The sequence below is a fragment of the Harpia harpyja genome, chromosome 1, assembly GCF_026419915.1.
Source record: "Harpia harpyja isolate bHarHar1 chromosome 1, bHarHar1 primary haplotype, whole genome shotgun sequence".
Lineage (NCBI taxonomy): Eukaryota > Metazoa > Chordata > Aves > Accipitriformes > Accipitridae > Harpia > Harpia harpyja.
The window spans coordinates 40,136,330-40,150,946 of NC_068940.1; the positions used below are offsets into that span (position 1 = coordinate 40,136,330).

At 55.6% G+C, this 14,617-nt stretch overlaps 1 protein-coding gene across 1 annotated transcript in view; it reads right to left on the minus strand.

The window, feature by feature from the left end:
* Positions 1-14,064, minus strand: part of JPH2 (junctophilin 2) — a 34,216-nt gene extending 20,152 nt beyond the window's left edge. Inside the window, exons 1-2 of the mRNA XM_052788707.1 lie at positions 13,299-14,064; positions 4,996-5,779 (exon numbers count right to left, since the gene is read on the minus strand). Of these exons, the coding sequence (XP_052644667.1) occupies positions 4,996-5,779; positions 13,299-13,677 (1,163 nt within the window). The 5' untranslated portion in view covers positions 13,678-14,064. The remainder of the gene's footprint in view (positions 1-4,995; positions 5,780-13,298) is intronic.
* Positions 14,065-14,617: the final 553 nt, after the last annotated feature.

Consider the following 14,617-nt stretch of genomic DNA (forward strand, 5'->3'; position numbering starts at 1 on the left):
AATTAAAGCCTAACATTTTAGAATGCAGTTTAGAAATTCTTACAGGTATCTAGCCAAGCAGCTGTATTGCAGGACCTCTATAGATATTACATTACAACCAAAAATAAATGCAAAATGTATTCATTTTTAGTTGTACTCTCCAGGCATAAAAAACTCCAGCTGCACAGGGGCTTCAGGGCCAGCATCTGAAGACAAACAGGTGAAGCACAGCAGCCATTACTGCCCCTTGTCCCTTGCTTTCCTATTGATCCAGTGACATCTGGCAGATATATCTGAGGTTTTGCTAACAGGACATATGCCTGTCAAACGATCTCGGAGTGTGGCCAGAACTGTGCCTTGCAGAACACACGGCCAAGTCCCTCCATTGATTTTGGTCCAAGTTACTGGGAAGCACAACCCCATGCAGAGGCAGACCACGACAGTTGTTGCAGTGGGACGGAGGTGGGATTTGCAGTATTTACGCTCATTTTGTCCCCCAGAAGCACCAGTGAGAAAGAAATCCCCTGTATGAGCTGCCCGGCTACTGAACGCACAGCTTCCAAAAAATCAAAGGTTCCCCCTGCAACTGGTCTTGCACTTCCCCTTGCTTTTTATTTTATTTTAATCTATTCTGAAGAGATGAAAGCTGACCACTTCCACGCTCCTTCTCCCTGCTTTCAGTAGGACCATCCTCCCCACGTGACAGGCAAGCACATACTGCACAGGCAGCACCCCTAGGAGCTGCTGCTCCCCAAGCACCCAGGGGTGCAGAGCACCCTGTTTGGCACCAAACCACATGCCCAGAAAACTCCAGGGCAGCTGTTACACACCTCAGACTGGCTTTTAACTGGCTCGCTCATGGCTTGGTGGTGGCTGTCCCCTCCTCGCTGGGGCTAGTGGCGGACAGACCTGCTGGCTGGTCCTTGAGCTGTCTTGTCTACTTAAGCACTGGGGAGATGATGTCCCAGCTGCGATCCCAGGACCTCACTGCCTTTCCCACCCACCCCAATATTTTTTCAAAGAAGCCTCCAGATGGGACAGATGGTGGGAAAGGGGGAGGCTGGAGGGACACGGTAGGTGCCTTCACCTGAAACCACGAGAACAGCCACATTCTAGCTCTGACAGGAATCCCTTGGGATCACAGCAAGGCAAGTCCCAGGGCACCAGCAGTCCAGGGCAGGGCTAACAGACATCATATGGTGCATGTTAAAGCCCATGTCCACCTGTGATTACCCTTGGGCAGGAGTAAAGCCATCTCCACTGGCTGCTGCAGAGCCTGTGCTTCAGGACAACTTCTCCCGAGTGACGCAGTCTGGGTGAGGATTCATCATACTTTAACTTCCATTAGCTCCACCCTATTAGCTGATCCCCAGCGCTGTCAGTAGATGTGCCCGGGGTTTCTGCCCGACGTCTGAGCAGCACTGAGGGGCTTTGCCTGGGATGAGGGGGCAGCTGGCGGAGCGGAGGTGGGCTGTTCAGGACAGCGTGTCCCCATGCCAAATGATTTTCACTAAAATAATGAAAAAATTAAAAAAAAAAAAAAAATCGCCCTTCCCTCAGCTGGCAGCGAGGTGATGCCAGCTCTGTCCTCAGCCTCTTGCACAACAGGGAAAGCAGCTGGATTGCCGACCCAGGAGGATTCAGGAGGGAGCCAAGGAGGCCAGGGCAGTGCTGCTTGGGCAAGACAGGCAGCAGGGCAGGCAATAGCTGGCACTGCCCATGGCGCTGGCTGGAATGCCCAAACCAAGCAGGCAGGTGGGGCAGGAGCTGCAAAGCAGCCTGGTGCCTTGGACACCCTCAGAGCAGAGTGTGGATCGAGGAAGGTTTGCTGACAGCAGCTGACCATCATCCCCCTGACCATCACTGCTCTCCCACCCGTCTCCACAGGGCAGATCACAGGCAGGGTGCCCATCAATGCTGCCGGTTGCCGCCTGCCCGCGCACCGCCAGAGCTCAGGCACGTGCCTGGGATTCCTGTGGTGCAACTAGCCGAGGCAGCTTCCAGGCGTGGGCTTGTTTTCCTCAGGATTTCCATCCCTAAAGAGCCTTTTATGGTGCAAAAGAGTGAAATCTGGTCCTCCTGACATTTCAACCCCAGACAACAGAAGGCTGAATGTTACAGTAGGTTAGCTCTGCAAGGGGCTCCCCTGAGTGCCAGAAGCAAATGAAACTCAAACGTCCATATACAACAGCACAGGTATGCGGAGGTAGTTGGGCATCTGGTGCAGCCTGGCTGCTGTGTCTTGCTAATTAGTTCCTAGCAATAATCTTACATATAGATACATCACATCTTCCGCCAAAAAAGGATTCATGTAGCCTCAAATACATTTCTTTGGTAAGGTATACGCTGCCATCCGAGGAGAAATATAAATGCTCCATCTAGGAAATTCCACCTTGCAGTTATGAGCTTGGGCAGTGCTAATGATAGTATAGCCCTTTTGTAAACCTTAACAATTGATTTTCACAATCTGTCTGCAATTACTCTCTGTCCTGGGTGTGGAAACTGAGGCAAGGTTCAAGGCCAAAGAAAAAGCCGGTGGGAGAGCTGGCGTTTAACCTAAGGACCCTCTTGAGACAAAATTATCTATATTTACTCTCGACCCCAAAGCTGAGCTGAAAAGAGGAGGAAGGAGAGCAGCAGTCAGATTTTCAAAAGGCAGCAGGTAGAGAGAGTGGCTCTGCCCAGAGCAACATACACCAGGAATAAACACTGATGGAAGTGGTGAATTACAGTTTACAAGACGGAGGAGCCTGAATTCTCCTTCTTGCAGCAGGTCCAGCTCAGCTGCAGGCAGTGCCGCAGGCACGGGATCAGGGGCATCACACTGCTGGGGAAAGCGGCGTTCTCTTCCCCTGCCGCAACAGCCACACTATCGCAGGGTCTGCTAGGGGAGGACTCCCTGGAGGAAAGCAGCTTTAACATCTTATTTCCTCCAGCTCCAAGGTTTCCTTAATAGGAAATTATTCCCCAGCTGTGCTGGGGAGGGATGCAGTCCCCCATCAGGGCAGCAGGCGCATTCCAGCCCCTGATGGAAAACACTGCAGAGCTGCTTTTGATCCAAAGTGTAAATAGTGTATAATAAAAAGAGGCTTGTGTAAACCAGCTGAGCTCTTGGGGAGCAGCTTTTGCAGCTCCAGCCTCCTTATTTACGGGCGCGTAGCACTGCGGCCACACACTTCTGGGCACGGCAAAGCTGGTGTCGGGCTGAGCCTGCCCTGCCGGGAGGCTCCAGCAAGCCCCGTGCTGCCCCAGCCTGTTATTTTTATCCTAGCTGGCCCTGAGTGGCATTTCACTTGCAATCCTGCCGGTTTCTCTCTGCTGGTCTCTGAGGCAACTGGGTTTTGCTAAAAAACCAATCACGTTCCCCGCAAAACTCTGGAGTAGAAATGGCTGCCAGGAGAGTAAAGCCGGGGTTTCTCGGAGGGGACGGATGGGGTTTGGGAACAGGTGCTCTCCCCACTACTGTTATTTCCCATTTCTGCTTGACAATGAAGTAACTGATAATTAAACAGCACTAAAAAGGAGCAAGGGAGGACGGCCCAGAGTTGCAGCCACTGCCCAGCAGCTGAGCAAAGCCTGCGTGGGGCGAGGTTTTGATGGAAAGGCAAGGTGAAACTTCGAGGTCTGTCACAACCACGTTTTCCTGAGGAAGAGAGGAGGAGCAAAGGCTCTGCCCCTGCCTGACAATCTCTGGTGTCTGCCAGGCTGGCTCCAAGACTGGCAGGAATGCTGTGGGAGGAGGAACGTGCTGCTGGCACAGCTCAGACACAGGCAGGGATGTGAGCAGGGGAAGGAGGTTTTCTCCTGCCCTTCCCAGGCAGACACTAGAGCCGCTCTTTCATCTCCTCCCTCTTCCATCCCAGGAGGGATGATGGAGCAATTAGCACTTTCCTTTCCCACTAATTTCTAACACAGCTAATTCTGAGCAGAGCCTACCTGTCTGGTCCCAACATACCCGGCAGTGTAGGGGCAACGTGGTGCCCGGCGGTGCCTGCATGTCTGTCAGTGCAAGGGACACCGGTGCAAGAGACTGCCACATGCTCGCAGCAGCCCCTCACATGCCGCTGCGGCATGCATCCCCAGGCACGCTACCACTCACTCGCTGCCGGCTGCCGCAGCCCTCTTCCCACCCCTGGGGTCTGGCCAGGACAAACTGGTGGGACAAAAGGGGTCAAACCCAGCTGAGCCCTCCCTGCCTCCTCCTTTCCCAGCACCCTAAAGCATCGCAGGCTGCGGGATGTGGCTGTGTGCTGCGGGATCAGGCTCAGCCATCCAGCATGGACACAGTCATCTGCCCTGGCTCTGGCTGCCGCCTGCCTCGTGGCAGAAACACTCACGCAAAACCTGGCCGAGGGCAGCTGGGTCCTGGGGGGCAGACAGGGCTCCCCAAGGCAGCCCCCTCCTCTGTTTGTTACCCACCATAGGTCCTGCCTCCCAGTCCGCAGCATCCCAGCACAGCAGCGCTTGTCCCGCAGAGCCCATTACACTCAGCCGCTAAAATTAAGTGACGACCCTAATGCATCCCATAGACTCCCCACAGAGCCACACCGGGGGCTCTGGGACCGAGCCACGCTCTGCTACAGACCCAATTTGTCTGGGACACATCCCGCTGCCTGCTCATGAGCCTGTTGGATTTACTATAGCCAAACCCCACTATTTCTCATCCTGCCCCATCAATGACACCTCTGGTAGCCTGGCACAGTACCAGGGTGCTCCCCATCCCACCAGTTCCTTGTCCCCGTCCCGCTGAGTGCCGGGGCCAGTGCCAGTTCCTGCTGGCCAGCAGCTCCCCCTGGACCAGAGCTGCAAGGGGACAGGAGAGGGAGTGAGAGGGAGGTCCTGAACACCCCAGGCTGCCACAAGGCCCCTCGGCCCCACTCCACCAGAATTAAATAGAAATTGCAGGGAGCCACGTCGGACCCCACTGCCAGCCATGCAGCATGGCTCCAGAGGGACACGTAGGATGGGGACCACGACCACCGTGGGGACCTGCGCGTTGGAGCCCCAAGCACCTACCTGGACGCCGCAATCTCCGACTTCTGCCGGGCAATGGCTGCAGCCCTCTGAGCCCCCTCCACGCTCCTGTCCACCTTCTGCCGGATCTTGGCGCTCTTGAGGGGTATCACACGCTTCTTCATGCCCTTGACGAGGACATTGTGGCGGTACTTGCCCTCCTCCTTCTTGCCATCGGGCAGCGTGGTGCAGCCATAGCCATGCCGCAGGTTGTCCAGCCACTCGCCCTCATACTTCAGCCCACTGGACCGCTCGCTGACGCCGAAGCCGGCGCGCTTGTCGTTTTTCCACTCGCCCATGTAGGTCTCCGTGGTGGTGGCGTCGATGTCGGACTCGAAGGGGGGGTACTCCTCGCCTTCGGCGCCCTCGCCCAGGCTGATAGTGGAGGTGGCGTCGCTGGCGGCCGAGCTGATCCCGCTCTCGCTCTTGAGGAAGCTGACGCGGCTCTTCTGGCTGGCCAGGGATGACTTGGACTCAGACTTCTTCAGCTTCCCCAGCAAGGAGCCCCTGCGGAAAAGCCCCCCCTTCTTCGGCTTGCCGGCCTCCGCCTCCGCGTAGAGGCTGAGGGCAAAGCCCCCGCGGGTGATGGTGGGAGAGAGGGGCAGGCTCTCGGGGTTGGCGGCGGGGGAGTCCTGCTGGGGCAGGGTGCCGTTGCTGTGCTCGCTCCGCAGGGAGGAGAGGGAGGTGCGCAGCGGGGAGCGGACCACGGAGGCCATGCCATAGGGCACGCTCTGCCGCACGCCATAGCCATGCCGCATGCCGCTGGTGAACTGGCCCTGATACGTGCCTGTGGGAGAGAAGAGGGATGGGGTGAAAAGGTAGCTCATTCCTGGGTGGGCCAGCAAAGGAAGGTGGGCTGCAGGGTAGCGCTGCCCTAGAGCAGATGTACCCACCTTCCCTTGGAGAGGAGCCCCAACTCTGCTAATGCTCACCCATATGCAAAAGCAGCAGTCCCCAGGGAGTGGAGGGCAGAGGATGCAAGCCCAAGAGCTGCTGCTGGCAGGTGACAGCTCACTGGAAAGGGGCTGGGATGCCAGGGGACACTGGTTCAAACCCAAAGCCACTTAACAGACAGAGTCTGGATTTGCATCCAGAGCAGGCAGTGGGAGGCAGCCCCGTGGGGCTGGAGTTTGGGCTGTGCCAAGAGGGTGACAGCAGCCCCAGCAGACACGTGAGCTGCGGTGGCACAGCTCTTCTTGGCTCAGTGACAGTCCCTTTCAGCCTGTTCTGCAGTTTGTCACTTGCAGGCTGCCTGGACCAGCTCTAGACCCCCGAGTCAGGCACCTGGCCATAGGACGGGCTGCCCCAGTACCTGCAGCAGCATCTCCTTGGCCCTGACATACAGCTTCTCTGTGGTCCCAAGACCAAGGCTTGTGCCACACTGTGCAAAGCAAGAGATGGGTGAAAAAGGAAGAAGGGTGAAGCACCTCTGTGCAGGGTTCCTCCAGCTCTGCCCCAAAAACCACTGCTCTACCATGCTTCTCCAAACCCAGCTCAAGAGGGCACATGGTGTCATATGATGGGGGGACACAGAGAGGATTGTGCTTGCCATGGCAGGGCTGCACCCGGGCTACAAGACCCTGCTAAGAGCCAGCAGGACCTTGGCAGCGACACCTTGAAGGACTGGGAAAAGCACACTGCTCCTCTCCAGGTCTGCACATTTGCAGGCTCCAGAAGAGTGAACTGGAGACCACCACTCTGATTTTTCTCACCAGGATGTCAAGAGACTTAAATTAGTAGCATCGAAGCCCCCTGCAAGAAGAGCTCCTAGGAAGGGCAGGAGGGCTGGCAGGGCAGCCTTTGCCTACAGCACCCACACTCACATGCCAGCACAGCAGGCTGCGAGGGTCAGTGCATCCCCGCTGAGCCCTGTGGAATGGGACAGGATGGGACGGGATGGGATGAGCTCCCCAGCCCGGCTCTCCTCAGTCTGTAGATGTGGTTGCCTCAGAAACCAGCAAACCACCCAAAACAAAAGCAGCATTCAGCTCTGCTCCTGGCATTACAGGACCTGGAATGGGCCACCTCGCCCCAGATCAGCACCCTGCAGGGCAGAGGCTGCCAGCAGTCCCCCATCGCGGGGCACGGCTAGAGGGTGCTGGGGAAGCACAAACACCCTTGGAAAGGCCACCCCACTCCTTCACTCTCCTAGGCACTGCTTCATGCAAGCAAAGGGTCAGCTGTTCTGGGGGCATTTTCATGGGCATCTGTCCTAAACGTGCTTTTCATTAAGCAGTGACCAACCAGGAGGCACCAAATTTGGGGAGAGCAAGCACTCCCAGGGTCCCGGGGAGACTCAGCAGGGCCAGGCTAAGACAGAAGGGGGTGACCTATCTTCAAGGCATTCATCTCCCCCCTCGGACGCTGTTACTGAGACCAGGGATGACCCTGCTCCCCAGGGAGCAAATCCAGTTCCTTCTTTGGTGATTGTGGGAGTGCATATTTTACAGTCTCCCAGGCCACTTCTGCAGCATAATCTCTCCTCCCAAGCTTCAGGTTTCGTTGAAATCCTCTTTGGACCTGCCTGTGGGGTGTTAACTTACAGCGCTGGGGGCCAGGAAAGACAAGAAGTGCCCGAGCGGGCAGCAGCTGCTGCCCCGGGGTGAGCCGCCCCCCGCCAGCTCCTGCCCACCCTGCGGCACACAGGACTTTGGGCTCCCTGCAACAGTTGGCCTCCCCTACTAAAAAAAGTAAGGGTTCAGGTAGTACAGAGCATCTGCGGGCTGTGGCCAGGCATGGGGAGCAGCCTGCCAGAGCAAGGGGCCATTGCCCAGTTTCTTGGCAGAGCCTGAAGCTTTGTTAGGAAAAATAAGATGGGCAGCGTGGGTCAGGGGTCTGGGCATGAGCTGGGAGCCAAGGACCGTTGTTGGAGATGTCCAGGCATCTGGGTGTGTTCCTCACTGTGCTCCCAAATCCCTCTCTGTAAAATGGTGATGAGTCTTCCTAGCACAAAATGAAGTTATGGAGACCCCGTAGTGCCCCCACATCCCTCCCCACTGAGGGCCAGTGAAGTCGGTGCTCCATCCCCACCCGCCCTGCCAGTAAGCAGGGCTGACACACGATCGGGGTGACACTGGAGACCTCCTCCTAGGAGAGAACAACCTCGCACATAACAGGCTGCAGCTGATAGTGCCGCCATGTTAACCCCCTGGAAGAGGAACTCTGGAAACGTCTCACAGGTTTAGGGGGCTTAGCTGCTCCTCAGGGGCCAGGTCAGAGCAGCCGCTGCCCTCCAGCAAGTCCCCATCCCCCTCTGTCCCCCCAGGCAGCACCAGGCCACCTGGATGGGAAAAGCCACGTGGCACAGCGGATCTTCAGGGAGCAGAGACCGGGGTGCCACATCCTGGGGGCACACACGCCTACCCTCAACACGAGGTTTCACACCAGCTCTTCAGGCTGGTCCCAGCTGCCCGATTTCAGCCTGCATGGCACAAGCAACGTCATCCCTCTGGCACGTGGTGTGACCAAACCTGCCAACCCCACCTGGCTTAACAGAGGGCACCGACACACCATGCTGACTGCGGCTGCTCAACCAAGGCAGGGGTGGGCAGGCAGTGCCGTGTCCCCGTCATGCTGCGATTCAGTGCCGGGCTGAGGCTTCATGCCAGGGCAGAGCCATAAACCACCCCTGGAGCAGAGCCAGAGGCTGCTGAGAGCAGCTGGAGGCACCGGTGGCCGTGCGTCGGGCCACGCAAGGCTTGAGCGGAGCCAAGCCCTGGCTCACCAACACGTCCCAATGCAGCTGGTTCAAGAGAGAATGGGGTTGTGCAAACCCTCTCTGCACCGCACGCGGTCAGCAGGGCTGCACGTCCCTGAGCCACTGCTACTCCCTGAATATCAAAGCAGCCTGGGCAAGGGGGGACAGGCAGGACACAAAGCCGCCAGCCAGGCAGCCATGCACTCACACGCATCTGAAGTTCTGTAAAAAATAATTTACAAAGCAGTGGATGTGGAAAAAAAAAATAAAAATCTCTATTTAGGATGAAAATGGGACAGAGCCCCGCTTCGCTGCATCCCAGCCCTGCCTGATTCACCAGAGCGGTGGGACAGAGCCACCTAACCCCATCAGGGTGCAATTACTGGGGGCAGGACCCCAATAATCCTTTATTGCCTGCATTTTTTCTTGTTGTAATGACAAAAAACACTGGTTTCTCTGCGACCCCCAGGTATGTGGTTCACCACCTCAGCCCGTCCCTGACCAAAGCAGGGGGGTGGCCCTGCCTGGCTATCTTCATAGGACGGGAAGCATTAAATTGTGGGATTGATGAAAACAGTACCACTGCAGCCTTCACCTCCAAACACACTGGCGGGGTGGTAGCACCCTCTGTTTCACCCTGGCAGCAGGACAGGACGGTGCCTGGCTGCATCAAAGGCGAAAGCTTCAGATCCCGGTGCACACCCAGCCCAGCAACGAGAACCTGCTGTCAGCAGTGAAACATCTCCCCTTCCCAGCCTGCCTCGAAGCTCTAGTATAATTAGCAATGAATGTAAATAATACAACCAACCAGGTAAATAATGCAAACAACTCAAATCGTATCACTGCCCTACGATCCTCTGCTGTTACCCAAATACTGTGATGACAGACGTGTTAGAAGAACTCAGTGTAAAAGGCCAGGGACATTCAAACAGTGCACAGCACCACATGCAAGACAGGCGAGAGAAAACCTAGTGCTTGGTTTTGGTGCCAACAGTACTATCTGATGGGTTCTATTGGAAAAGAAAGGCAGAAAAAAAACCCAGAGAGGGGTAAAAAAATTCACAGCATTAATTCATCGGCCAAATTCAGCCATGGAGGAGCTTTGCTACAGAGGCAGCAGACACAAGTCAGCACCATCTCTGCTCGCCCAGAGCCCGTTCCTGCTTCCCCGGCTGCAGTTCCATGGATGCTGCTCCTTCTGTCCCAGCCTAGGCCCCTTCCCACCGTGCTTTCCCTGCCCTGGGCACCCAAGGAGTTGGTGCTGCTCTATATCACCCCGTTTCATCTCTCCTGGTAAAGCACACTTCCCCTTTCTTGTGGTCTCGTGATCACTGAATGGTCTAATTGTTTCTGCACGAAGTTAAGTGACACCACTGTCTTCTCTTAGCACTGAGACCAAATTGCAGTGTCAAAAATAAGTTGGTTTTAGGCTGCTTCAGTTGCAGTTGAGTGTGTCCCCCCCCAGATATATATAAACAGGTATTTGTATAGCAAAGCCTAGCTTTGGGCCCAGATCCTGCGTGTGCGGTACGATTCTGCATTAGCAGCGAGATTTTTTTCTGCAGTAAGACTTGACTGAGTCAAACACTCAGACTCAAAAGCACAAAAGTAACCAAAAAGTGAGGCTTTTCTTAGAGCAGAGACAAAACCTACAGGTGGAAGCCAAATGACTAAGTGTTTACTCATAGCTTAGGTTGCAAAATGATGCCTTCTTTCATGCTGTGCCTTCCACAACCCCAATCACCACCCGCTTTAGCTAGTGCATCCTGCCCCTGTAAAGGGCTCCGAGCTCTTTGCTGGTGACAGCAGCAGACACACATGTATATTCAGCGTGGATACCCAACGAAATATATCATAATCATAATGTTACTGTCTCTGCCTGGCCACACCAGGAGCTCTGAACCCCTTGGCTGATTTCAATCAATGTTAGAGAAGGCAAGTCCTTTAAGCCATCAGTCACCTGTAGTTTTCACAAAAATGGGCGCTTGGTAGCTGAGAGAAAAAGCAAACAACCCATGCAGTGCCTAGACTAAACCATACCATAAGTCCACTTCTTAATAGACACCAAAAATCTATACATGATTTCCAAAAGCTTCACTGCAGATTTGGACTTTATTTAGCCACCAGCCTTGGCCAGCCACAATATAAAATACAAGGTTGTCTGTGATTTGTAAGTGTATTTGAAAGTTTTTGTGTGTGTGTGTGTATATATATAAAAATATATATATAAAAAGTTAATTTAAAGTCTAATTTAAAACATTAGAATCAGCTACATCTCCCTGAAACCTGCAGGCAGCTCAACGATGACCTAAAGCTTCTAACGACCTGGCAAGAGCTGCACGTTCCCAGAGCCCTCTTCCTCGCGTGGCTAGCTTCCAGGGACCTTGGGAATCACGTCCCCTACTCAAGGGACGGCAGATTTCCAAAGCCTTTCCAGATGTTTATCTTGGCAACCTCAAATTCAAATATTAACAGGTCCAATTAGCAGCCTGGCCACATCTGGATCTTGCAGATGGTTACCGTGCACAGGTGAGGAGACAAAACAGGAGCCTGTCCTGCAAGTCAGCAAGATCATTCCACCCCTGTCCGACGCACGTGATGCTGGCTGGCGATCCCCACCTTGGCTTCGGATGCAGCTTTCTACACGTTCCCCTACGCTCAGAGAAGCTCACGTCTTGAATGAACGGCTCAGACCAGCCAGGACGCGATGGCCCAACGCAAGGAGCAGCTGCCGGGCACCGGGGTGCAGCCCTTGTGAGCCAGGTCTGGCCGGGCCCTGGGGGGCTCAGCTCAGTGCTGCCCAGGGAGGCTTTGGCAGGGCACGTCTTCATGGATCAGGGCTAAACCGCCAACCTCGGGCGGCACCAGGGATTGCACAGACGGCACGTTCTTGGGTGTGGGACAACACCCCGGGGAGCACTACGTTGACTGAAGCAATATCTTACATATCCTTACAGGAGAAATTCTTGACTCATCTTTCTCCCTCTTCTATCCCAAGCTTTCAGTCCATGATCTAATCATATTCAAACTCCTACATCAAGTTCTGCCTCTCAAAATTCTGTACAACATTAACTTGAAATCCAGTCACCCTGCACTTTTAGAAGAAGATGCATTTTAGGAAGCAGTGAGGAAGCGGCCATGCAAATTCATAGGAGACCTTGACATCTCCAAAATTAAAGTCCCAACGGCAGCCGTTGCTGACAGTTACCTGATTGCTGCACGCTACTCACCAGAGCACACCTTACACGTAACCTACATGTCTTACGACCACACGTGAAGTTTCTGCAGTGCACGAGTGCATGCATGTGCGTTAGCCTGAACTCTCGCTGCCACTGTGCAACCTGCGCAGGCCAGCATTTAACCACTCCACAGCCACAGGGCAGAGGGGGAAGAAAATTTAAGGAGCTGGAGGGACACATCAGTTCGTGTCTGTACCTACAACCTCCAAGGGCACAAAGAAAATGAGTCAACTTCAATACTATATTCCCAGGCTTAAAGTTAGCCACGTACCTAGGCAACTCATTGAGAAACATCTATGAAAAAGCATTACCCTGACAGCCAGTCTTGAATCAGTCCATTTTTCTAATGTCTATAAATTGGATGCTTTTCATTAGGAAAATTTATACCATTACTGTTATTTTTCTTTACAGACTCACTCCATTGCTTGTCCTAGATAAACATAGATGGAATTCTGATCCATATTTTGAAGTGTACTTCTTTCAAATCACCCTCTCTATTTAGCTATCCTAAATATGGCAGCCTGGAACATTACAGTACTGAAGAGCTACAGAATTACTTGCACAGAGATTCTTGCAACATTTCTAACCCCCAAATTGCCACTAATGCAAGAATACAATTAGACTGAGCATTTACAGAGCACAACAAATATCTGACTATGCGGTGCACTTGTGTACTAGCAGGGGTTGAGAGCTTCCAAGTAATCAAAGGGATTTATTTTAGGGAAAGGCGTGTGACTACGTAAACAGCTTAGATGAACTCAACCAAAACAGTTCAGCAAGGCAGATGTCCAGGCGGCCCGTCAGGGGCACGCAAGTGGCATTTAATGCATAGGCAAAGTGTTCTACGATGCCGTGGGTGGCTTATATCTGACATGAAAACATTCACAACTCGCTGCCCAGCAAGCAAGTGAACGGCTCGCTGCACTTGCACACCAGCGAGGCATTTCTGGTTTAGTTCAGTGATGAACAGCAATAACCAGTGCCTGGGGAACCAGGAGTCACAGACTACACAAATCAAGTTGGTTGGTGTTAACTATTGATATGGACACTCGAGAGCAGCTCCCAAGGGAGGGATGATGAGGGCAATGCTCCTGCTGCTCCTCCCTCGTGTCTGCAGTGAGCCGCACACGCTGCACCCAACAGCATGGACAGGGTACACACACGTATTTATGAGGCGGTTGCCCCCCAAGCCCTGCTTCTCAACTCAAGCACCCCAATGGTTCATTGTAGACCATCACGCCTGTCTGGACCTTGCTACTAGGGACAGGATTAGGTCACCCCTTCGGCGGGCACAACACACAGCCTCTGCCATCGCGGGCTGGGTATCACGCCGTTCATCACCCTCTCAGCCCCTCTGGAGTCACCCTTACCTCCGTCAGCATACGTCTCGGTGCCATAGCCATCCTGCAGGCCGTTATTCCAGGTACCTTCGTACTTGGCTCCGCTGCTCATGCTCTGCCTCGTGCCGTACCGTCCCTTAAAGCCATGGGTCCACTCGCCTCTGTAAACCCACCGTCCTTTGGTCTCGATTCCTAGGCCGTGCCTCTTGCCTTGGGACCAGTAGCCTTCGTAGGTGTTGCCACTGGGCCACGTGTATATGCCCACCACTTCGAAGCCATAGTTCCAGGAGCCCGAGTACTCGCCCTGGCCCTTGGGGCCGGTGCAGATACCGTGCCCGTGGGCTTTGCCCCCTTCCCAGCCCCCGCAGTAGGCACCTCCATCATCGAAGTCGAACCTGCCGCCGCTCATGGTACCCTCCGGTGCCCCCTCAGCCGGGCAGCTCTCCCAGGGGCAGAGCTCCGGGGCGCGGCTGCCGCATCCCCGAAGGAGCCGGGCTGGGCGCCGGGAGCGGCGGCTCCTGCCTCGCCTCGCCCGGCCGAGGGGCCGGGGAACGGGAGGAAGGAGAAATTGGAGGGAGGGGAGAGGGGCGGGCCGGGCCCGAGCCCCCCCCCGCCCCGGCCCGGCCCCGGGAGGGGCAGCCGAGCCGCGCCGCTACCTGCCCCGCCGCCGCGCCCCCGCCGCGGGCATGGAGCCGAGCCCCGCGGCGGAGGAAGGGGGTCCCGAGCCGGCCGCGCTCCCCCGGCCCGGCCGCCGCCGCTGCCCTGCCCGGCCCGGCCCGCTCCGCTCTCCTCCCCCGCCGGGAGAAAGGTCAGCGCTGCCCTAACAAGGCCATCGGATCCCAGGAGCTGCTCCCAAAAATAACCCCCCGGAGCCCGGCCTCCGCCTCGGGGCCCTTTTATGAAGGAGGGAAGAGACACATCGTCCCCCCTCCCCGTCCCCCGCCCCGGGCAGGGATCCAGGCGGAGAAGATGGCTGGGAAAGTAAATGTCTGCTTAAAATAGAGCCTGGGAAGGGGGCGCGTCACTCCCTCCACACCGGGCGCACCGGCAGCCGCTCCGGGAGGGCAGCCGTGCCCCGCTCCGCCGGACCGCCCCCCCCCCCCCCGGCAGGGGTGGGCAGAGGCAGGCGGCATGCAGCCTTGGGGAGCACGCTGCGCCGTCGGACAGCCCCTCCAGGCGGGCTTGCTCGCAGCGGTCCTTAAGCGGGCAGGGTCAGAACAAGGAGTGGAAGTGCAGCCCTCACCCAGATTACAGCGTACATCCCACTCACCTGAGGGCAGTGCAACTCGCCTCCCTGTCTGCTCCCGTGAATTTCCAGAGCTGCTTTAGGGTAGTGAAGAAAATTCACC